At 31.7% G+C, this 27066-nt stretch overlaps 2 protein-coding genes across 3 annotated transcripts in view; both read right to left on the reverse strand.

Annotated features, from left to right (window-relative positions):
* Nucleotides 1-9429: 9429 nt before the first annotated feature.
* The window catches only part of LOC122633838 (neuropeptide SIFamide receptor-like), a 66598-nt gene continuing 48961 nt past the window's right edge, over nucleotides 9430-27066 (reverse strand). For both annotated transcript variants that reach the window (XM_043822245.1, XM_043822246.1), the window contains exons 3-4: nucleotides 22492-22591; nucleotides 9430-10360 (exon numbers count right to left, since the gene is read on the reverse strand). In XM_043822245.1, coding sequence (XP_043678180.1) covers nucleotides 9565-10360; nucleotides 22492-22591 — 896 coding nt within the window. In that variant the 3' untranslated portion in view covers nucleotides 9430-9564. The remainder of the gene's footprint in view (nucleotides 10361-22491; nucleotides 22592-27066) is intronic.
* On the reverse strand, nucleotides 16319-18579 carry LOC122633843. Its single transcript, XM_043822257.1, has 2 exons — nucleotides 18472-18579; nucleotides 16319-17254 (listed from the first exon to the last, which is right to left on the reverse strand). Exons 1-2 carry the CDS (start codon nucleotides 18481-18483, stop codon nucleotides 17006-17008), a joined length of 261 nt encoding a protein of 86 aa, XP_043678192.1. The 5' UTR covers nucleotides 18484-18579; the 3' UTR covers nucleotides 16319-17005.

Raw genomic sequence — 27066 nt, forward strand, 5'->3', positions numbered from 1 at the left:
CGTGAAAGAATAGGCACGACGCATCACCGAAACTTTGTGTCGATAATAACATTTTTTGTTTTGTTTGTTTTTTCTTTTTTTTTTTTTTTTCTTTTTTTTTTCCTTCCTTATCTTCTATTTTTTATTTCTTGTTTTGTTTCATTTGCTTTTTAATTATTTCCATTTTTTATGCGCTATACGCACCGAGTATACACGACGAACGTCGAAACTAATTGCATGTTTGTTATCACTTTACTTACATGTAAGGCTTACATTTTTTATTCGTTTAATTTATTCTTTATTATTTATTTATTTTTTTTTTTGCTCTTTATCAATGTTATCTTTTTTAGTTATTTTTTATTATTAATATCATCATCATCATCATCATCATCATCATCATCATCATCATTAATATTATTATTATTATTATTATTATTATTATTATTATTATTATTATTATTATTTTCCTTTCTTCTTATATTATGAGTAAAACGAGATAAGAAGTAAGAAGGGTTGGAGGAAATGGTTAGGCAGAGAGGAAAGGGTAGGAAAGTGGGAAGGTTGTTTAAAGGTATATCGACATTTTATAACACATTACTTTTGGTACATACACACTTCTTGATACAATGCTAAAACACTTATCAATTTCATTTTGCAAACATTTCCTTACCTAATATGTTTCTATTATTTCATTGTTATTTGGATAACGTTGTTTATCCGTATAACACGTACACATAAAAATAAGAAAATATTTAAAGGAAACTTTGGCGTGCTATCGTCGTGCTTCTGTCTATCTGTGTTTATTTTTATATGTATGGATGCGTGCGTGCGTGCGTACATGCGTGAGTGAGTGAGTGAGTGAGTGAGTGAGTGAGTAAGGTTGTTTATGTATGTATGTGTTTTTGTAATTATAATTAAAAAATATTCTTTTTTTTTTCGACGGTGACTTTAAATGTCCCTCGAGGACACCACGAATTTAAAAACTACGTATTTCTTATATATTTTCTTTCTTTTTTCTTTTTTCTTTTTCTTTCTTGTTTTTTGTTCTTTTTTTTTTTCTTTTTTCTTTCTTTTCTTTTTTTTTTTCTTTTTTCTTTTTTCTTTCACCCGTATGTGCAATGAAACATTATTTAATTTAATCATGAATCCCCCAAAGAAATTTTTATCATCTACGTGGAAAAGTTGTATCTAAATCTTTTTATAAGAACAAAGTGTTGCCTAGCAGATGCACGTGTTCGTGTTAATGAAACAGAAAAAAAAAAAAAAGAGAGAAAGAGAAAAAATTATTTTGCATCAAGTCCAGTCTAGAGTCTAATCAAATTTTTGTTCTGGACGTTTTGACGAACGACGAAAATACAAAAATCATGAAAGAAATATTTGGAAAAATTTAATCTACTTTTTCTTTTTCTTCTTCTTCTTCTTCTTCTTCTTCAAGATAGAGAGAAAGAAATTTGATTGAAAAATATAAAAAGATTTGTCAAATGTATTAACAATAGATATATCTTCTTTCAATTTCGATCTTTATCAAACGAAAAAAAAAAAAAAAGGAAACAAATCATGAGCTAATTATATTATTAATTTGTTGGAATAAGATAGACATAGAAAGAAATAATATAGTCTATAGTTTTGAAAAATCTTCTAATAAAAGCGCAAGAGAGTGAAGGATTTGACAAAAAGCGAGAACTTATACAGCGTATTGTACAGTGTGTAAAGCGTGTTTTCGATATTATAACGCATTCTTTGCAAAAGGCATTACTTAATTACACAATATAGAATTATATCTAATTAATGTCATCACGTTGATTACACATTTGTCTAATTCATTCACGTCCTTCGAATTCGCTACTTTTATCTTCTTTATTTTCTTTTTCTTCTTCTTTTTTTTTTCGTACTCGGCTTAGACTTACAAGCACGCATACACACACATACATTTCTTAATATTTAAATATATATTTACATATATATATACATATATATGAGATATATATATATTTTTTATAATGTTATAATATATTATATATATGTATATATATATATGCATGTGAAAAGGATCGCTTAAAAAATATCTTATGTAAATATAGAAAGACCATATATGTATATAACGTACAATTTTACAATAAAAACTATTCGCACGCCCCTTAGAACCGCGATAACTCCTTTCTAGGATGAATCAAACGGCTTATAGTTTTTGAGCGAATCACAATCTCAATACATTTTGGTCCACTCTTAAGTTATCTGGTTTTAGAAGATGCGCAAATACTTTTTACTTATCGCGTATGTATGTATATATATATATATATATAATATATAATATATAATATATATGTATATTATTTACATAATTTTATGAGAACAAATAACGAAAAGAAAAAAAGAAGGAAAAACAAAAACGAAAATCTTTCTAATGGAATTCATCAACTGTACAATGATATTTTAGGATTTTCATGCAAATAATGATCTTTGATACAAATACGTTCGTGGATAAATCGTGAAGAGAGGAACGATAAATGAAAAATAAAGTTTTCGACAAGTTAGAAATGTGAAGAGAGAAATGAAATGTTAGATGCAGTATGTATGTCGCTGATGATCACTATTCATGGCTGAGAAAACGTGACAATGGATGCATCCATATATCACTCTGTCATTCTTAGCTATTGTTAAGAATGAACATACATACGTACATACATACGTATATATACATATACGTATGTATATATTTTCAAGAGAGCTTGATAGAGACGAAGGATACGAGTTGGGATGATACGTTCGAAAAGTTTTCTTTAATTTCTCACGTACGTTCTACTTCTTCTTCTTCTTCTTCTTCTTCTTCGAAACACACACACACACATACGCACATATATATATATATATATACACGTACGTACGTATGTACCTACGTCCAATATTTTCCTTTCGATAAAATAAAAAAAAAAAACTTTTCGATACTAATAACATTAATGAATGGTATGATCAATTTCCAATGTACACATTTATCAATGAAATTAACAATAACAAACGATCGTCGATTTTCAAAAAACTTCAATCAATAACTTATCAACTATACTTATTTTTTACAGTCTCGTATTATACATGCTGGATATATTTTCATAGGTTCGTAAATTCGTCGATAACAGCAGGTGGTGGTGGTGGTGGTGGTAGTCGAGGATTTAGGAGGGTGGTGGGAGTTTAGGGAGAGAGGGTGGAGGAAAGAATTATTCTTCGAATATATTGATAAATTCTATGGATCATTGGAACTGTTGTTGTATCTTTGTTTTCGTAGAAATCAAGCGTGCTCCGTGAGTGTTAAAGCTTTTCGAAGCTTTTATTACAGTTGTAACATTCTTCTGTCGAAGTTTCCACTACGGTGAGTTTAAGGATACGTTGAGCTTTTTACGAATTTTTCTTTGTCTTTTTTCTTTTTTTTTTTCTTTTTTCTTCTTTTTTCTTCTCCTTCTCTTTCTCTGTCTTCTTTTCTTTCCTTATCCTTTTTTTTTTTTCTTTCTATTTCTTCCTTACTTTCTCGTTTTGTTTGTTTGTTTGTTTGTTTTTTTTTTTGTGGCTATTTTTCTCTTCTTTTTTTTTTTTCTTTTTTCTTCTTTATTTTTTCCTTGAACTTTCTACGCTTACGTTTACGTCGTGTTTTTTCTTTTTTTTTTTGCGCCTTTGAGAAACTTGCTGACATTTAAATTCCACATTACGATATGCGTTGGTGGGAAGGGTGGCAGGAGGGAGGGTATAGGAGGGAGTTTATGCATTAGTAATATTTAATAAATACAATTGTTATTATTGTTTTAAAAACTACGTATACTGTTTGAAGATACTTTCAACGAAACGAAACTTATGCGTTTTCTCTTCTTCTTCTTCTTCTGCTTTTTCTTCTTTTTCTTCTTTTTCTTTCTCTCTCTCTCTCTCTCTCTCTCTCTCTCTCTCTCTCTCTCTCTCTCTCTCTTTCTCTCTCTCTCTCTATTTTTTTTTAGCTAATTTCGAATGTCTCAAACTAATTCTGAAACTTTTATAAAATCTCTCTTGCTCTTCTCTTTCTTCTTCTTTTCTTTTCTTAATTTTGTTCATCTTTTTTTCCATTTTCCGTTTTTCTTTTCTTTTACAAATACAATGAAGAACGATATTAATCGGATTAATTTCTCAGATTCCGAGAACTTTCGAAAACTAGAACTTTAATTAATGTTTATCCGTAAGAAAATGTATAAATAAATATTGTGTAGATAATATATCTTAAAAAGATGTACTAATTATTTTAAACTTTACAATTTCAATCGTGATACATCATTATATTCATTATAATATATATGTATACACACACACACATATATATATATATATGTATGTTTTCCATTGTATTCGTTTTTATTAAACATTATTACGTATTCTTGTATATCGATTTATAATTATTCGCTTAACGACACGGAACTTATTTAATAATTTTTCGCATGGCTAAGAAAGGAAAACGAGAATGTCTTTCTTTTTTATTTTTTCTTTTTTTCTTCTTTTTCTTTTCCTTTTTGGAAACCTCGCTCATCGTTACTATAGCTATTATATTATACAAACAATTAATCGAGATCATTTTTTTTTTAACGGTGCACAGAGAACTGAATTTATACAAATGAATTAACTGCATGCTAAAACATATAAAAGGAAAAAAGAAAAAGAAAGAAAAGAACATATCGCAAATATTTACAAATTTACGATGATTGAAAAAAAAAATAGAGAAAGATAAACAGAAAGAGATAGAAAAAGAGAGAGAAAGAGAGAGAGAGAGAGAGAGAGCAAAGGAAGATAGCTTTTTAGTACTATTTTTTTTTTTTACGGCAAGTATCGTATAACAACGGTATATAATAGTAACGTTAGATAATATAATAAATAATTATCTATTTACATGCAGACAGGTAAACCGTACGCTTAATTCTTAATGCATCTATTACAAACATATATGCATGTGTATGTGTATATATATAATATATATACATATTATATTACATATATTATATTCATTTTCGTAAAAACATCCCTTGCGTTTCACAATGAAACATACACGTAAAACATACTATCGAAAACAATCTCAGTATCATCTCGCATTTTATCCGACATCTCGATTCTTTATCTTTATCTTTTTTTAATCTAAATACTATCAGCTCAATCGACATATTTAAAGATGAACGACGAATCTTATGAATTTTTCGTTCTTTTCATATATCAATCCTAAAAAAAACATGTATCTTTTCTTCCTTTTACAATTATTTATTTATTTATTATTATTATTATTATTATTATTATACTTTTCATTTTAATAAACTAATGAGATTCATATCCTCCGGCTAATTACAATTGGATATGAATAGGAGGATAGAATATCTCTCGATCATTTTTATTTAGATATACATATATCGCCGGCTCATTATAACAATATCCCGTCGTTTTTCAACCGTATAAAAACCTTACGAAAATAATTGCTCTATCGTAAAATCCCGCAGCACCCGTAAAGAGAGAAAAACCCAACCCACCCAAGACCCTCATAGAGAGATTAGTTCTACTCCGTTCGTCTTATTTATTTATTATCTATAAAGTTTTACGAAGAAAATTACCACTTTCGTACAAGAAATTTTTTCGAACGAACATGGCGTCCATATGTATGTATGTTTCTTTTTTTTTTTTTTTTTTTTTATACATTTTTATTGTATAATATTTAACTATACATATATATATATATATATATATATATATACATGTATATATATATGTTTTCTTTTCTTTGGTATGCTTGTATTGTTATTACAAAATTAAAAGTATGGTAATAACATCATTAACATACTGTTTGTCTCGAAAAAAGAAGGACAGATAGAGATAGAGAGAGAGACAGAGAGAAAGAAAGAGATAGAGCTAGATAAGAAGTCCATACAGATTACATAACTGCATGTGCATCCCGATGCACTTTACTTGTTTCTTTATCTTTAAAAAGCAAATCATTTAGTTGATAATAATAATAATAATAATAATAATAATAATAACAACAAAAACAATAACAACAACAACAATAATAATAATAATGATAATAATAATAATAATAATAATAATAATAATAATAATAACTGGTCGTAAGCACGTACAACAAACACGACTCCTGTTTGTCGCAAGAAAATTCTATAATCTTTCTAAGATCGTACGTTCAGATTAAATTGAAATACAAATTCACCGTATTTCTTCTTTCAATGTGTGCTTAGAAAAATTCAGATCGTACTGATTTCAAATACGACTCTGTATATATGTAGATATATATATTCGTGAAAGTATGTATGTATGTATGTATGTATGTATACATGTGTCTCTTTATATATATATATATATATACACCGTCCTTCTACTTTCTTTTCTCCTTTTTTTATTTCTTCTAATTAGATGAAACTTCAACCCTGTAGATTGTTTTGTGTTAGCAAGAATGCAAAAAAAAAAGAAAGAAAAGCGAGAGAAAAAAGAAAGAAAGAAAAAGTAGAAACAATAGAAATCTAATGCCTTTTATCATAATAGAAATCGTTATGTCGGTCGTATCGAAAAGATCATCAGATCATCATTGTATTAAATATCAAGGTCCACTTACGTTTAAAATTGTAAAAGTTATATCCAACAAAGAACGAGAGTAGAGAGAGAGAGAGAGAGAGAGAGAGAGAGAGAGAGAGAGAGAGAGAGAGAGTTTCTACCAGCCACTTGAGAATGGCCTTGATTAATCAAACTCACAGAGTCATCGATTATATACGATACACTCTTCTAATCTTTCTTTTAACTTAGAATTAGATATTTGTCCGCGAACGATCGAGAACTCCTTTTTCTATCGTTTTCTATTTTCCCTCTTTTTTTCTTCTCGTTTTTCCTATTTTCTTTTTTGTTTCATCAAAATAACGAAAGCTCAGCCGGACGAGCGACGAAGATAACGATAATGAAATTTTGTTCTTTTTTTTTTCCCTTGTTTTTTCTTTTTTTTTTTTTTTTCTTCTTCCATTTCTTTCTTTTTCTTTATTTATACAAATAAAAAAAAAAAAGACGAGGGTCAACTCGTATCTCTACTACGTATCGTCCGATATATACGTACATATATGCTAACATGCTAAAACGTTATTGTCGGCGATGGCTGTGTTCATCATCCGTATATTACTAAAATCTATATATATATATATATACTTGGACATCTCTGTTGGATGTTACATAGGTATATATGAGTATACATAGTAACTCTCTTTCGAACCTTTCGGGGTAATACAAACGACAAGTATACAGACGAAGAATTTTTAATAATTAATCCAGAAGATAAATCAATTAAACGAAGGCCGGCTCCACGTATTGCTTTTTCTTCGCTCGACACAGTTCAGCTCTCTCGTATGTATCTACATATATATTTATGTATGTACGTATGTATGTATCTCTCTCTCTCTCTCTCTCTCTCTTTCTCTATTTCTCTCTCTGTTACTCTTTCTCTCTCTGTCTCTCTCTATCTCTTTCTATTGCTATATTTCTCGTTAAAAATTCGTTTTCTCCCTTGCAACGTGATTTTAACCTCTATCTCCTTTCTAACAATATCACTTAAATCCTATACACTTGATTCTCTCTTGTCCTTCTCGGTCTAATCTGATCCATAAGTGTATACGTGTGGCACCCTCGAGAAACTCGATAAGACTAGGTCGACTAACGTTCCGGTAAGAAAATATATGTGTATATATATATATATTATATATATATATAGTTATATATATATATATATAGATATATTATATATAATTATATGTATAGATATATATATATATATATATGTATATATAAGTAGTATGTATTCTACATAGAGCCGATTTTCGCTAAAGTAAAGTATGTATGTATTAGACAATACAATGGTGTGTGTGTGTGTGTGTGTATATATATATGTATATATATGTATATATAATTTTCACTTCACGTGCGTGGACTGGCACGTTTCTAAACGCGTTTCTTTAAAACGTCGTTAGGAATTTCTCAAATTCCTCTTGAAACATTCTCTGGACTTTCAATTATTCTTTCGATTTACAAGTGCAGAAAAGAAAAAATATTCCAGAGTTCAAAGTCAGTTTTTGATGTTATTGCCCCTGTGAAATTTGTTTGTAACAATTGTTTCAACACTGTTTAGGCAGTGACCACAAAAAATCGAAGGATCATCGACGAACTGTCGAACGCTTATTTTTAATTTCGCATTTTGTATCTGTGTCTCTCTCTCTCTCTCTCTCTCTCTCTCTCTCTCTCTCTCTCTCTCTCTCTCTCTGTTGTGTGTATGTGTATCTGTGCGTGTGTATGTGCTCGCAATTATTATTAATATTAATATTAATATTAATATTAATATATATACACGCATATATATTATTATTATTGTTGTTGTTATTATTATTATTATTATTATTATTATTATTATTATTATTATTATTATTATTATTATTATGCTCGTTGAAAATCACATGCAATGTGTACTGACAAAGTTCTCGTTGGACAGGCTAATTTCTAATACACTGATCGAGCACAATCGATCCGCGTGAAATTAGTAATTCCAATAAAACGAACTCTACTCTCTATTCTCCTTAGGAACGCGAATAAAAATCTAAGCTTTCAGTTTTAACTATTCTTTGTCTTTTTCTTTCTTTTTCTTATTCTCTCAAAAGGATGACAATATTTGAATAAATTTTCTTCTTTGCTTTGAGAAAAAGAGAGACGTTTTCGAAAAGATCGTCGAAAAAACAAATAAATACACACACCTCGCACACTCACCCACACACACACACACACACATATATATATATATATCATTGTTTCAAAAAATCAATTAGCAATATCCCCGATAATTTACAAGGACGTGAAAATCTTCGTTTATTCGTAAACCGTGTCCGGAGTATTTAATATCTCGATGGATCTAATCCTGTATTATCCATCATCCCATTCTTTTTATCCTTGATAAATATACTCGAGTTGATGTAACGAGTATATATGGGAGGATATTCGTCGAGTTTATTTATTCGTATCGTCGAATTAACTGAACGTGCCATTCTCATCTATCTTTGTATTTCTTTCATCTTCTTATCATCATCGACTTCCAACCCGAGTAACAATCGTGACGATCACGGATGACCCAGAATCTCGGTGTCGGCGTTTCGTTGGGATAGAAAAAATAATCCGTTAGTGTAGTCATGGCGCAGGCCTCAGACCCGGCCTAGAAATTCTCGACCAAGTCGAGTCCCTGTCGTTCGGCTAAAAACAGCAGCCTTTATATGCTTTCACCTACTCCTTTAACTCCACCGCCATCTTTAGCTTCATCTCCATCTTCTTCGATTGATTCGATTTCTTTTTAGTCGACTCTTTTTAGTCAGGATATATCTATTTCTATCTCTTTTTTTTTCTCTCCTCTATCTCTCTCTCTCTCTCTCTTTCTCTCTCTGTCACTCTCATTCTTAATTTGTCTGTCTCTTTCTTTCTCTCTTTTCTTCTCTCTCTTTTTCTGAGTGGTGCAGAACAAGGTGCAAGATGGTTAAGATTATTATCAACCTAGAGGTTTTTTGTTTGTTCGTTTTAAACACCGGTATGATTGAATATGTAGGAAACATTGCTATCCTGATGAACAGGTGGTCCATGACAAGCTGCACGTCTCGTAGAAGAATTATTATTGTTATTGTTGTTGTTGTTAACGTAATAGGATGATTTTCTCATGCTCGTTGACGAAGACATCATTGCTACGGTCTCGTAATATCTTAGTTTACCGCAACAACGGCCGCTCTTTAATATCGCTACGAAACCACGTCGATATTTTTTGTTGAAAAATGCATAGAGGATCGGATTGATACAGGAATTGCTTGCACCCAACCATTGTGCTATCGGTGTTGCGATCGGTAATATTTCGTCTTCTTGTTCGGCAACGTCACCTCCTAATTTTATTACTGCGAATATCACGTAGAGTGGTAGCCAAGATAGGACGAATAGGATAACGACGACTACCAACATCTTCACCACTTTGACCTTAGACTTTTGTTGTATCCGTTCCATTTGAGCATCCTTCGTATCGGTTGGTATATGCCTACGCCAAACTTTTATCCAGATTAAGATGTAGCAAAGTGATATAAGGATCATCGGTAAGACATAACAGAGAGTCAAGTTGCCTATCAAAAAAAATAGGGAACCGTCCTCGGGACGTGGCCATATTTCCAAGCATAACCTTAGGTCTGGATCATCGTCGTAAATCGATACTAAATCGAAAAATAGCAACCATGGTGACGTCGTCGTCAATGCGATGAACCAAATCACAACTATCATCATCCTCGCCCGTCGTTTTGTTATCTGACATTTCAGCGGCCACCAGATTGCAAGGAACCTGAAAAAAATAATTGAGTTATAATTTATTTATCATTGTGCTTTTACAGCAAAGTTTTTAATAGGATAATGGGTAATATATTTAATTTCGAGAGGACGATTTTATATATATATATATATATATATATGTATATATATATAAATTAATTTGGCGTCTGATCTAACAAATTATTAAGATTCATTTATATCTATTCTATTTCATTTTTAATTCTATCCATAATTATATATATATATGTGTGTGTGTGTGTGTGTGTGTGTATATTAATTGTGTAAATTATTTCATAGTTAAATTGATATTTCCAGTATCGTCTATAGATATTTGATATATCTAATTCTCGTAAAGTTAATATTTGAAAAATTTGTTAGAAAATAAAAAACGATAATTGAGTTCGCAAGGTAACGTCGTAAAAATTGTGATAAAAATCACAAAAACGAGAAATAAACGCCAAAGGCATTCGAAAACCGATACCCCTTCGATAATCGAGTAAAGAGCTATTCGCTTTAAGACTCTTTCTCGTTTGAAGATTGTAATACGATCGTTTTAAGGATAGTAATCTAAAGCCTTGTCTCGCGTATCTCTCGACAAATTACACTATCTATCCTTTTTGTTTTTTTCTATAACGATGTAACGCCATACTGAAAACAATTTCTGGAATTTCGGAAGGTTAGTTGCGATTTTATCAATCTCTTTTTTATTCTTCTTTCTTTCTTTCTTTTTTTTTTTTACATTCGGTCCTCGCACCTTTTTACATCGTTGACAAACTTTTCGAAAAAAAACAAAAAAAAAAAAAAATACTTTTTTTTTTTTTGACTCACGTACTCGGCTGAAATGTTCCTGAAAAATTTTGTATAACAGATCGAAATTATTCTCATCTTGTTTGACATACCTTTCAAATGTGTCAAAGAAAATTTGAAAATTTTCTTCCGGGCTTTTTATAAATTCCATCGACACATATAGATTGGATAACGATCTATGACGAAATCAGGACGGAAAGAAGCAAATTGAATATTCTAATTAGATACTCTGATCGATAGCATTCCGGTTTATGTAATTGTGACAGAGAATTGTTTAACGATTCGAAAATCGATATATATATATATATATATTATAGATCGATACGACCATACACGCATTACTTACATAATAATTATTCTGATTGATCATTCAGGTTGTCCGGGAATAAAATCAGGTTCGATATTAAAAGGAAATATCTATCTTAATAAACGTATCTACATGTGTACGTGTGTTACACAATAAAGAAAAAAGAAAATAACAAAAATTTCTGAGCTATTCAAAAATTTTTTCCAATTAAATACACCCGTCTAGTCTATTCCCCCAAAATCAAATGTTTAGAAAGTTCAAATGATATGTTAGCTTAAGTGGTATACATCTGATAACTCGTTTATGCCACCTCCACAATCTAGTTTCCATATTGAAACATGTAAAATACTCTTAGCTCGAAATACCATGATGATTTTTTTTTTTTTGTTTTCTTTTTTCTTTTCTTAGATTACCATCGTTATACGAACAACAAATATTATTCCATTCTCTGTTTCGAAAGATACACGTTTATGCTGGTTACGGTTCGATGAATTTCTAAGGTTTACGCTTCGTGAAAATAATAATTAAACGCGTTCTAACATCTAACAACTGTGAATAGGATTTTGAAAAAATAAACCCGATATGTATATGTTTGTATATATACATATATTGTTACGAGCAGACCTAGAAGTTCTAAGTGAACTCAGATAAGCCGTTTAGATAGGTCGTTTCTAATAATCGACAAAAATTTTGACATATAACGTAGTACATTTGTCTGATTCAAACCATTTTGAGATATTAGATATTTTTAAAAAAGAGATTGTAAATAAGGAATTTAATATCGCAATAAAAATTTATTTATATTGAAACGTGAAGAATATGTAATAACATATACATACATACATACATATATATATATAATGTAATAATAATATAAATATATAATAATATATAATATATAACATAATATATATATATAATTATGTATACTTATTTATTTATTTATTTTTTTATTTATTTATTCGAAGTATCTTCGTGAGAACGTTCATGAACGATCACCGATCACGACGTCTTAGAATGACTGTGATGTATAGATAAAAGGTTAAGGTCGCAAGATTCCGTAAAGATTTTTTTCTGTTCTTTTTTTTTTTCTTCCCTTTTTCTTCTCCTTTCTCTTTTTTTCTTTTCTTTCTTTTTTCATTAAAATCGATAAAACACTCATTGAATGGCATTAAAATGCAACAAACGTTACCGTCAATAGATGTTATTCTTTGTAATGCAAATGTGAGGATTACTCACACAGAAAAGATACTTATCGAAGAACTCTCACGGTGAAAAGAAAAGAAAGAAGAACGATGATAGTCCTCCACTTTACATCGAAACGTTCCTTTTCCAAAGAAATAATTCGTTCGCGTTTCTTAATGATTTCCGAATATTCCCAATAGAATCGGCATGATAAAAGACAGATACGGAGAAAGTATGATAGAAAAGGAAAAAGAAAAGAAGAAAAGAAAAAAGTTGTAAGACTCAGATACCAATTTAGTTTCACTATGATATTCTCCAAATGATAATTCGTATTCTTTTATATTTTTACTCGGACAAATTGTATTACATTCTATTGAAGATCTATAGATCGTCGTAACGATCGTCGAAAGACGCCTCGGTTGTTGCGTCCTTCGATTACGATGAATGAAATACGTCGACGTCTGCGTTAAAAAGTCCTTCTATAAATCAAGGGTGATCACGGATACTGATCGATATAATCGATGATTAGTTATCGTTAGATACAACGTTTACTCGAGTGAACGATTTCATTGGTAGAAGTCCTAACGCGGAAGGAAAAATCATTTGAAAAAAGAAAAGAAACGAAACAAAAAAGAAAACACGTATATATCTCCTCCTCGAAAGAGTAACAATGGCTATACTATTACTCGTTGATAGGCACGATCAAGGTCGCAAGGATATAGTGGGGCAAACGATGAGTACGACAAAGCTTTCGACACAAATATATAAAGAGTTCGGTTTTCTGCAGTGCTAACAGTAGCATCGATTCCGCGTTCTCTTCGTGTTTGCGAACGGAAAGCCGATAAAACGTTTAACATGTTCAAACTGGCAAGTATTTCCAGCCATTTTTCCATGTACGCTTATACAATACATAAAATCTAGATTTAAAGTTTAGTTATCGATATTTGTTGTCTACCTTGTCCGTTTAAAATGCTGATCACAAATTACGAGTTCGTACTATTCCTTTTTTTTTTCTTTTTTTTTTGGTCTCTCTTTTTTCCGAGTTTCTTTTCCTTTTCTTTTTGTTGTTGTTATTATTATTATTATTATTATTATTATTATTATTATTATCATCATCATCTTATCGATATGGTATTCTATCAAAAAAAAAAAAAAAAATAGCTCCTGCTAAATTACTTTTCATTTGTAGAATTTCATTAATAGGAATCAGCAACGATTGAATACTCTCTTTGGAGAATACAAAAGCGTCCAATCAAGGTGCACCTTTAATCCTTTCCGCGATGAAAACTCAGCAAAAAGAAAAAAGAAAGAAAAAATACTTTTAGAGATGCTGCGCGTTTCATCGTAATAAACCCCGCGTGAATGTTCTCCTCGAGAAGAAAATTTACGAATCCACTCATTTTATCGTCCCCCTTTGGCCACCCCCCTTTATATATCGATCGCTATTCACGAATATGGTATCCGATCAACCCCTCGGCGTCAAACTATTTGCAGTTTCGGTAACTTTAAATATCCAATATTCTTCCTCGAGTAGAGTGAAACTTTCTTAGGAACCTATCTGTTCGAGCGTCGAAATATTAAAGATGTTATAAATCTCTCGAGTTTATTTCGAAAGTATGGTATTCGATTTTTCTTTAAAAATAATATATATATATATATTATAGAATAAATTTATAAAACGAATTTATATATCATATATAATATTATATATATGTATATATAAATATTATATTCTTGGAAAATAACCACTATATATATATATATATGAGTAAATTGCGAATTGGTGCACGTACAGATCGCAAATAGATTTTACTAATGGAAGTTTCGCGTCTCGATGAGAAGATCATTCGTCTAAGTCAGCTATTTCTAAGGGAGATTAAACTGTAAAAGCTGATTTTATTTGAATACTAATCGATCGAACATATACCGATAGATCTTACTGACGTTGACGATTATGCTGACGAGTGGTGTTTTGAGTGCACCAGCACCTGGACCAGAACCAGCACCAGTACCAGCACCAGTTCCACCGTTATTGGGATCACATAGCCTGATATATCCACAAAGTTACGTGAAAGTTATACCAGCGGTACATCCACCTACAGTGCCATTGGCCTATCACACTGGCTACAAATGGATCCATCCTGGTTCGGTTTATTTCTACTGACAGGATTGACTAACAGGACAAAGGGCTAAACTGGTCGTGTTAAACTGACCTTAGCAAAAATCATCGATCGTCGTTACTCTTTCAATAATCCCCTTTTAAACGATAGATAACTCTAACATAATCTTCTCGCGAATAAAAATAAATATATCATAATAATTCTTGGAATATTTTCTCCAAAGATTTATCAATTAGATATCTTAATATTTAATTCAACAAATATCACATCGTTTCTACAAATAATTCGTCACGAGTTTTTATATCGGACCGTACGAATGCACGATATAAAAAATTCACCATGACAAAGTATTTTACGGTTTAGCCATTTAAGTACCATAGGTATGTTGGTACATGGATATGTAACTGGTATGTCATAGTCTAAGCTCGAAATATCAGTTCGAGTCGATAAGAAGAAGTACGTGATATAAAAACGTCGGGCTAGTCCACCATTTGCCAAAGAGAGAAAGAAAGCTGCAAACGATTTTTGGTACGACGTTGAAGATACTATAGAAATAAGAGTGGTTGAGGGTTAAAAAAAGAATATTCTAGGGGGTATGAGAGTAGGGTAGAGAACGTCGACTCTATCACGAGCTATTCGTAAAAGATATTCTCTATAAAATGGAAAATGGAGAGAGAGAGAGAGAGAGGAGAGAAATAGAGGGAAAAAAGATAGCGATACTCGAATATACCGAGTATATACATCCATAACCCAAACATCAATAGAATCGAAAAAAGTACATTTGCGCGAATGCTCTTTTATCGTCATGTAGGGAACGGTCGATGCAACCTCATAAAATTTTTTTTCCTAGACGATGACCGAATCATTTTCTTCCAAATTTTTTTCCCTTTTCTTCTTTCTTTTCTTTTTTTTTTTTTTTTTTTTTTTTTATGTATGTACGTTTTCATTATGACGATACGTTTATGAGAATTCCTACCGAAATCCTACGAAATTTATAAAATCTACGATAATTCGGTAAATGTTTATATACTTCTTAGACGGATTAAAAATCAAAAAAAAAAAGAAAGAAATTGGACGAAAAAAGAGAAAGAAATTTGAAGAGTGTTCGGACGCAAGGATGTATCTTCTAAGTTGTAGTTTTGTCGGTCGAATTGTTTAAATGGAATTTAAACGAGCGTTCTTTTTCCAGTAGTAGAAGAAGTATGATCTACCTTTTAGACGTAACAACTTGGGTTAGTCTTACCAAGTCCTGGTAATGGTAGGTTGGTAAACGAGGGAGAGTTTAAACAAGATTAATCGGTGTTTAATCTGCTCGTTTATCGACGAAACAACCTGGAACATAGTTTTACGTAATGCTGCCAGATAGTAAATCCCTGAGATCGTGTCTTTGCGTGTGAGAAATCGACGTGTATGTCTATGATAATGATCGCCACGTTACGATTAGATATGTGTATGTGTGTGTGTGTGTGTGTGTGTGTGTGTAGAATAATAAAAAAAAATTAGATCGCTGCGATGGGTCGAGATGTGAGAGTAAAAAAAAAAAAGAGCGATGTTGTTTTTTTTATAATTAAAATTTTATTAAAATTCCATATGAAAGTTGGTAGGGATCGAGATGAGGGTGGGGTGTGAACAGGGGGGTGGAAATGTGGGAAGATAGTCGTACGAATATTCGAATTTCAGCGATGACGAATCTCCAAGAATGAAAAATTAAAACGAAAATTAGGCCGTGCCAATGTTGGTAATTCGTCGGATTGCCAGATATGCCGATTCGAAGTCCTCTTCCACATAAATTTTCATTGGTTAATTTATCCTTTTCCATAACCATTTTCCGTCGGATGAACTGGGGAATGTCCTGGTCGTGGTCGTTGGTGTCGGTGTTTTGTTGGTGACTTGAAGAGGGGTGGTGGGTAGGTGGGTGGTTGGAATAGGTGTGTGGTAGTGGTGTGGTGGTGGTGGTGGTTCAAAGGGTGGTGTGAAGTTCGTTTCGTCTTTTTTTGTTGTTTTTTTTTTATGTGTGTTTCTCCGAGCCTATGGTCTTTCCCATCGTCACACGAGAACGCAATCAACGAGGCTTCCAGATGATATGAGGGATGTTGTGTAGTCTCAGGGGTTGGTCTTGTCTCGTCATGACGGTTGGTTGGTTGGTTGGTTGGTTGATTGGTTGATTGGTTGGTTGGTTGGTTGGTTGGTTGTTTTGGTGGTAGTTGGTAGGTTGGAGATTTATCGTCGATGCTATTGTCTAACCATGAAGAGGAGCATGGAGAAGAGGTGCGGCATAAGCGGCATGGTTAAGGACGGTCCTGGTAACGATGGGGGTCTGGTGGACAACCGGGGCCACAGGTTGGGCAACGACATGAGCAGCAGCTACGGGAACTGCAGCAGAGACCACTTGGGGAGCGTGGATCGGACCGGTTCCAGGGCTGATGGCGATGCCAGTAAGACCTCCGGGAGCGGCAACAGCGACGGCCAAAATGGCGGCGAGGACAGCCTAATTTAAACGGTCAACCGCGATATATGAGTCAGAGTGATCGAAATGTTCCTTTATAAAAATAATGATTTATATATCGAATGTATGTATATATAAATATAAATGTGTGTGTATGTATATATATGTATATATATATATATATATATATATATATATATATATATATATACGGTTAACAAGTTACCATGATTTTTATGCGTGGGTTGTTTTAAAAGCAATTTACGAGTAAAAATTTTCGATCGGAAACCGGTTCGAAGTTTCGACTTATCTCAATGTCTTGAACCTTCGATCGATTACACAAGAACTCTTGCTTTTATCGATCGCTATTATCGAGTTAATACAAAATGGCGAAGGAATTATTAAAAATAGTTAAATGTATGCGTGCTCGCTTCACTATGTGTACGCGTATGTATGTGTCTATGTACGTATATGTTTGTGCGCGTGTTGTTTGTGTTTCTGTGTTTGCGCTTGCGTGCACGTATAATCTCGAATAGAGAAGGTAGGGAAAAAGAAAATAAAAAATAAAAAGAGAAAAATAGGCGCAATGCTAGCTGCATTCCGACTCGACGCACACGAGCTCGAGTCACAGGAGGCCTGCACGGTGTTGGCTAACAATGTGCATGCTCCAGTGATTTCGCTCGCTCCGATTTTTGTGACCTGAGACTCGAAGCCGTTCGAGTGAACGTAAGGGCGCGTTCTATGAAACTGTATTTATGTGTATGTTTAGATATGCGGGAGTAAAAGGTCGTCGCGATGCAAGTCGAAAGAACCCAAGGGAAAGAAAGAGATAGAGATAAAAGGAGAGAGATTCTATTTTATATACTTTCAATATACTCTGTCTCGTTTTTATCTTACCAATATGAAGAAGAAAAATAGTAAACGATACGTTAAAGCTCGAAGAGATATTAGGATGTTTCTTGGAATAGCTTCGATAATTCGATTAACTGATAGTTAAGTTAACTATTATTCGAGATATCGGATTAATGATAAAGAAGACTGTTAATGTTATCAAGGTAAAGTAAGGTTGCTCCGATCGAATTAAATCGATCGAATATCGAACAAAAGTATGGTGTGTGTGTAAAGTAAAGTGTATTCGAATAGTGTTGTTGATATTTTCGAAGAATTATTAAGTGTGTTAGATATATAAATATATATATATATATATATATATATATATATATATGTATGGATAGGTATTATATCGTTTTGCTTCTTACCAGCTTGAACATGGTTGGTTGGTTGGGTTGGTTGTTTGCTTCGTAGAAGAAACTAAGCTTATGCTCGGATAGTTCTCGGTCTCCCTTTTATACGAATGTCGAATTTTAAAAATGGTAATAAATTTGCTCACGTGGCCCATTCGGACAGCATGATGTTAGAATACGTTCGGTTGAGTCAGCCGATCGCAAAGAGGAGTGGGGGTTATGTCTAGACCAATCGGAGAAGGTCGTGTTTCGATACGTCATTGACGATCGCCAATCGTTACGGTTTCAACCCTTCGCGCCAATCGCGAGAATTGGGTTAAGACAGTTTATGTGGAAATACACACCGACGCGCTTACTTGTTATACGTACAATGCAAACATCCATGTTAATATTCGACATTTTCTTCTAAAGCCAGTTTCTTGAACGTGTGAAACCTTTTTTTTTTTCTTTCTTTCTTTCTTTCTTTTTTCCCCTGATCTTTTTTTTTCTCTTTTTTTTCTCTCGTTTGTTTCGCCAAAGTTTCGCTTGAATTGTTTTTTTTTTTTTTTATGATGAAAGAAATGAAAAAAAAGAGGAAAAACGCAAGTAAGATTAAAAAAAAACAAAGAGAGAGAGAGAGAGAGAAAGAGAGAAAGAAAATAAATAAAAGGAGTAAAATATTGTCAAATTTTAAAGAGAACAATGGATCATGATAACCATTACGAAATTGTTTGTATTCGTTGGTAGTCTGGTTTGGATATCTATTGAAAACTAAAGTTTCTCTCTTTCTCTCTCTTTTTTATTTTTGAAAAATAAAACAACCAAGTTCTATTCTCGTCCGTGACCTTCCTCTTATTTCTTGGAAAACGAATTCTTTTACCTACCAACACTACTACTTCTTCCAAAAATTTTTTTTTCTTCGCAAGCCAATAGAAATGCGAGACTCACTTTTCGTCTTTTGATATATACCGATTCTTTTCTTCCTACAACCGAACGATTCCTTTCAAGTTCACCTACGGAAGAAACGATAACGCGTGACGAGGGGGGTGGGGGTGGAAGAGAATAGGACGTCTTTTCTCCTATAGAAAAACATTATTGAATTCTCGCGGTTTTATCGTTCGAAGATTGAAAATACAAATCCCTCTTCTATATCGTAACTTCTAACTTCTATCGGGAAAATATTTCTATCATCTTTTCACGTATTAATTCGTAAATTGACGACAGACATTGTTACATCAACGTCAACGATTTTAACGAACGAATAATTAACAAATAAAAATAAACGAAAGGGAAAGAAAGAAAAAATGTAACAAACCAAACTAAGTGATATTAATCTCAGATAGATCAGAGTACCCTAACGCGATTACAATTTTGCGTGAAATTTATGAGAACATAGGTTTGATTACACACACACACATATATATATATATATATATGTATGTGTATATTCATTAATTAACTCGTTCTAGAAAACGACTCTATTGACGTTTGTCCGAGATCTATGATACAATGTAAATAGAAAAAATGAATTATTGAAATTCTAATGAATTATTGAAAATATTCTTACCGATTTCATTGTTACACGTTCGTTCGCGTAATAATGACCGCAGTATGCGAATTGGAGCACACTCTGTGTTCTTTGAGTTGCATAAGAATTAGGAAGTGTCATACGATATTATGACGAAGATTATATGAGCAATAGCAGTTGATACGCTTCCTATGGTTAATAAGCGTGGAGATATCGTGTGTCAATCTCCAGGAAATTCTCTTAAAAATTTCTTAGCGATGTATTTTATTCAGCTAACTAATTTATACTATTAGATACTGTCCTTTTATATATATATATATATATATATATATATATATATATATAAAGTAATGATATTTAATAACTACTCGATGATATCGATAAGTATAAACGAATCTATCAAAGATAAAATTTTTTGTTTTTTTTTTTTGTGTTTTTTTAAATGATCCGAAAAAAATCGTTCGAAGTTAATAGAATTATCCGGTGAGCCGATGATATTTTTGAAATGCTGCGATATCTAAGAAAACGAATATGTGAAGAAAGAAAAAAAAAAAAGGAAAGGATCCCCTTGGGACGATTCGATTTTCGTTTCATCGAAATATTTCGAGATCGTGCCGAATAGAGTAGCGTTATCTTTTTCGAACGTTTCGAAGAGGGATCGTTGTTCAGTGGACCAATGAAGATACTAAACGTGCTTTTAGCAATATCATCGTATCGTTCGAACGAACGATGAAGTTGAAAGAAAATATGGTCACTTGAACCATCGAATAAAAGGGAATGAATAAAACGTTCGATCGATCATATCGATCGATATGACAATTTCGAGTTAACGTTGATCTTTTATCGTCGAACAACAATTTCGTGAATATCCTAGAAAACTGTTTTTTTTTTTTCTTTCTTTCTTTCTTTTTTCTTCATTTTTTTTTCTCTTTCTCTCTTCTACCCTTTATATTTGCATGAAATAAAATCGATTTGGATAATGGTCGTGCAGAACATGTAATAAAATATTTCTTTCAAAAAAGAGTTGCCTTTTCAATCTACGTGGATCGTATCACATCACGAATGAATCAAATTAAATATCTTTTTCTCTTTTTTTTGTTTCATTGATCTTCGAACTTTTATGAATCATATATAGATACATTTAATCTTTTGGATATTAAATTCACGTGTCGTTAAATAATTCGTAAATTAATATATATATATATGTATATATATTTCAGAAAGCAACATTTCTCTTGTAACAGTGCGCTTTTTTTTCTTTTTTTTTTTCAAATTAATAACTCTTATTAACGAACATAGCTCATTGTTAATTATAATTAATCTTATGGATATTAAATTTACGTGTTGTTAAGTAATTCCCATGTTATATATATATATATATATATATATATATATATATATATATATATATATATATATACATTCCAGAGAGACAGAGAGAAAGAAAGAGAGAGAGAGAGAGAGAGAGTTACATTTTTTTGATCATTACATTTTTATACCTTATGTTTAGTACAGTGCGAGCTCATCCTAATTGTTCGACATTATAAAAATATATCTTTAATAATAAAACGATTCCTCGATAAAAATCAAATCGAAATATTTGTAGTATCGGTTCTAGCGTGTAAACAAGTCATTAATAAATATTCGATCTATATCGAGTATGCTAACGTATACGTATAATCGTTATGCGATCGCATTACTGAGCGAATGACGAGATAAACGTAACGTGGGGGTAGACGTTACGAACGTGTTGCAAGCACGCCTTTTATTTTCTCTCTCTCTTTCTCTCTCTCTCTTCCTTTTTTCTCTTTTTCTTTTTTTCTTTTTCTTTTTTTTTCCCTTTTTTCTATTCTTTTTTCTTTTTTCTTGCGCAAGATTAAATGGCACATTAAGATTTAATGTCACATTTACATAAATCGACGTAATCGTAACAGATAATATCTGTCGTTTGAATTGAAACAGAATTAAATTGTCACACGTATAAATAGTACTTTTAATTGGATCTGTTTCTATTTATAGAATAGATTTCGTATAATTTGTGATGTAATTTATATTAGAAGGATTGTCGTGAAAGAAGGAAAGAATTGTAGCTTCAAGAATGAAATCGTTTGAAGATCTTTTTAAATATAATCGATCGATCAATCGATCGATCGATTCCAGTCAATAAATAACTCAGTGAATATTCTCCGTGAGTATCGTGAGATCGTACGAAACAATCATTTTTGTAATGATTCATCGATTTTCGTTGATTCGATATAATTCTTATTCTCTATTTATCGATATTATTAATAATCTTATTTCTTGTGAACGTAAAATGCTCACGTCGGAAAATTGTCCAATCTAAAAATTTTATTTCCAAGTTTCTAATTTCTAAAAATAACGATGACGATTGTAGAACGTATGTCGATGGATAAATGAAAAGCTTTTTTTTCGATCTTATCACCAATTTTTATCTCCATCGATCGAGATCATAGAAATCATTCTATTATAAAATCAGAATGATCGATCAATTTATTACAGATACGTACCTGTCGAGTGAAACTGCAACGAGACTGTAAACCGAAGCAGCAACCGATACACCCTGTATATAAGCCACTGCTTTACACATGAACCATCCTAGGAACCACGCTGAAACAAAAATCGTAGAATATAATTTACGAGAAATCAGGATGATAATTATTTCGACTATGCGTATCAACCTACACTCTAAGTACTCAAACTTCTATTAAATTATGGGGAATAAATGTAACATATTTGAAAAAAAAGAAAAAAAAACGAAGTTAAACGATAGATAAAATTCTTTAATGAAGACATTTAAACCAATGAATTAAAGCCTTTTAAACTTGAAATTTCTATAAATTTTTATGTCCAAGTTTACTTCATAAATTTCCTTTTTTTTTTTTCTTTCTTTTTCTTTTTCTTTTTTTTTTGTTTCTTTTTTCCCCTATTAACTAAGAAACTTTTATAAGCAGTTAACGGTACGATCTTTGACCCCCCGCTATCTCCCCCTCCCTTTCCCTAAAGAAAGATAGAGACGAAAGTGGTTGATCGAAAACGTGCGGTAGACCGGGTGCGGCCTTCGAAAGTATTGTACGAAGTGAAGGGTACGTTGCGACCGTCAAGGTAGAAAGGTAAACTACAGAGTGTTATTATATAAAGACTAACATAATTATTATTCTCCATCGTATACTTGTAATTTATCGTTATTGATAATAGGACTTGGTGAGAAAGAAACTCTGACGTTTTTATTAATCCAATCAAGACAAGGACAAATAATCGAAGAGATAAAGATAGAAAAGATGAAAAAGAAGAAGAAGAAGAAGAAGAAGAATATCGTCGGTTCGAATCGATTTAATTAATTAATAATTATCATAAACGTATATTCAACCCCCACTCTTATTCCATACTATCGTAAGTCCCTGTCTTTATCTTTTTTTTTTTTATCTCTCAGTTCGTCTGAAAAAAAATCCAAATTTGTGAAAGATAAAAAATGTAATCCACGACGTATATAATATATAATATAAATAAGATATAAATTTATAAATATATAATATATAATATAAAGGTGAAAAATATAATTGATAAAAATTACATTGACGTATAATATATAGATCGACTTCGAAATTATAATATAATCGGGATATTACATGCGTATCCATGTAATTTACGAGAATTGCGCGTGCAGGCCGCCGGCCGCATTGCGTTTGCCTTCACCTGCATTAATTCTGGGCCGCGAAGCGTAAAGCGGCGACTCCGCTTAGAGATTCGAGCCGTGCCGAGAGCGTAGGTATTTGTGGTTTATGCACTGTTAATTTTGCTCTTGTCGGTGGATCAAACGTGTTCCGCTCGAGATAAGCCGATAGATACTTAACAGGGGGTAGTGAAACTAACGATAAGGCGAGGGTTAAATCTTAAACGAAATTTTACATGTTCATATTTTACATATGTACTAGAATACGAGGAAAATTTCAAGATCGTAGATATCGATCGTTGATAACGTCTTTTGTTGTAGAAAGATGTTAAAGAGATTCGAACAAACGATATGCAAACAATCGATATTGATATTGATAGATCCTTGATAGAGTTGTTCGGTCCTTATAAAAATTATTCAATAATGATGATCGTCTGAAAAGTATAAGTGAATTCGCATTTTCTTTTTTTGTTATTATTATTTTCTTTTAATCTTCTTTTTTTTGTATTTTTCTTTCTTCCTTTCCTTTTTTTTTTTTTTTTTTTTTTTTATTATTAAACGATACGTTTTTAGGAATTTGCATGTAAGTGGATCGTCGAAAGGAAAAGGAATTCAATTTCTTGCTAGATAAAAAGATTCGGAAGGATCCACTTTAAAAAGTTGGAACACATGTCGTACGTATTAATGCCGTCACGTACGTACAGGACGCTTCTTCACGTCTAAGCTACAGTGCTTTACATTGGACGTAGCTTTGAGATCTCACGAGGAAAATCCTCTTTTCTTCTTTTTCTGTGTCTCTTTTTCTTTCTTTTTCTCTCTCTCTCTCTCTCTCTCTCTCTCTCTCTCTCTCTCTCTCTCTCTCTCTCTATCTCTTTCGTGCTCGTATCAAACGTTCCCTTAACTTTTCTCACCCCCTGTCCTACCCACTCTCTATACGTGACTAACTTGCAAGATAGGAGAGGACTCTTAGAGGAAGTATTCTCTTTTCTTTTTCCACGAAAACATCCTCCCTCTCTTCTCCTCTCTCATCTTGTCTTATCTTATCTCTCAGGGATTTTTTTTATCTCGTAAACTATTAGCTTTAACATTATATTTATTTCGATTTCTCGATTTCGATTTGATTGTTACTCTTCTTTTTCCTTTTCTTTTGATTTATTTTTTAATTGAAATAATTTTGCAAAGAGTTGTACCGATTAATAACAAGCATGATCAGAAAGTATTCATTAGACTCTAGGATGATGCATCGGAAAAAATTTAATAAAGAAAGGGAATGGATTTTTATGAATCGACCGTACATTTAATTTATTTATTTATTTATTTTATTTATTTATTTATTTTTTTTTTTATTGATACGAAACTTTGACTATATCTCGAGAAACTTGGTGTCATTGATAACGTTAATTGAGTTCTAATAAGTTCGTAATTTTTCTTTTTTGTATTTCCAACTCGATCTGTTACGTACACTCTCATTTCCTAACACTCTCAATACATAGGATTTTAATTTATACGAAACTGTCAATTACATATACCGATATATTAACTAAACCTAATATCAAGAAATTATCTCGCACGACATTTTTGAAAGTTACGAAAGTAGAGATCATTACGTTTGTTTCATAACCGGTTAATTATTCCACCTGATATCTATAATATTCGATCGATTTTAAAAACACTCGATACATTTAATATCCAAACACAAAGAATCCTCCTTTTTTATATTAATCATTTATCGTTTAACTTATATTACGATCCTTTCTAGTCCATTGATCGGTACACAATTACGAAGCACAATTATATTATCTAGATATGTAATCAGTATATCTATATAACCCCTTTCAAGCTTATACAACGAACGATTTTAAAGATAATTTACACCTTATAATTTTCGAAAGAAAAAAAAAGAAAAAAAAGGAAAGAGAGAAAAAAAGAAGAAAAAAAATATATTTTACAGAAGAAATATTACAGACACAGTCAAAGTTGGAATAAATAACAACCGTGGAATATAACAACCGTGAATTTCGAATTTAATCTCGAATATCTACAAACTCGGTATATGCGATAGAAAAGGATAGATAATGTGACAGGGAATAAAAGAGAAAGAGAGAGAGAGAGAGAAAGAGAAAGAAAGAGAGAGACGTGTGTTATTCAACCTACGAACTGACCGTTCGGTACTGGCGAGCGAGTTCCAACCGAGTCACGTTTTATATCTAAATGCAAAACATTTTTCCAATTGCCATCAACCCACACGCGTACGTATAGTTAAATTACGAGAGTAGGTATGTATGTACGTGCGTACACGTTTTCTCTTTCTGCATACTCTATACTTTCACTGTTTTCTACGCTCGATTGGACAAGGTCCCAACGGCGTGTTCGCACACTTACATGTAAACACGTTTATTTACCACGACATTGCTAATACAATACAATTGACCGTTCACGAATCAAGTTTTTAAGAAGAAACTTGTTTCAACTATTCGCACATTTTTATTTCCTTTTTCTTTTTTTTTTTTTGTTTCTTTTTTTTTTTTTTTTTTTTTTTTTTTTTTTTTTTTTTCTTTCTATCTATCTGTCTTTTTTTCTTTCTCTCTCTCTTTCTGTTAGAAAAAAAGATTCATTAAAACGTATGATTGACGAATATTGGTAATCAATTCTATAGTTATTAAGCATGTGTGTGTATTAGATATACATAAAATGGTCAGAATTACATTGCGAAAGGTTTCGATCAATGTCAACGGGAATATAATATTATATTCTACGTAATTCTTATCTAATAGAAAGGACTTTTCTATGTTATAATTAATTATGTACGAAGCTGTTCTAGCTGATTTTTTTTTTTTTCCTTTTAATCGAGTAATACAAATAATTACTTGCAATGAGATATATTATTTTAACTTTAAGGGCTTTAATGTTTTACACCGATACCTCCTCGATCGTTATTATATACGAAGAAATAATCGTGAAGACCGTGATGTTGCCAGAGTGCACCAAATATAATAGAACGTCTTATCGTTTCCGACACGTAACGACAATTCCTTGAAGTACGCTCTCTTCCATGACATATATCTATTCGTCCTAAGAAGAAATGAAAAGATAATAATACGGTTTAATCCATTACAAAATTCTCTTCTTAGTCGTCTTCTTATCAATTTCGAAAGAGAGACCAGACAGACTAGAGTTTTCTATTTAATACCATCTATGGACCCGACTTAACTATTGTTTTCTTAACTAATAAAAAAATCAAAGCTTTACGATGATCGGTCAGTCGTACAATCTAAATGAACAACAAATAAACAATAATAACAACCAACGTAAAAAAAAAAAGAAGAAGAAGAAAAATAAAAATCTCTTTTCTTCTTTGAAAAAAAAAAAGACCAATGGAAAAAAATGAAAAGCTATATTAATATTAAAATTC

The sequence above is a fragment of the Vespula pensylvanica genome, chromosome 13 (genome assembly GCF_014466175.1).
Source record: "Vespula pensylvanica isolate Volc-1 chromosome 13, ASM1446617v1, whole genome shotgun sequence".
Lineage (NCBI taxonomy): Eukaryota > Metazoa > Arthropoda > Insecta > Hymenoptera > Vespidae > Vespula > Vespula pensylvanica.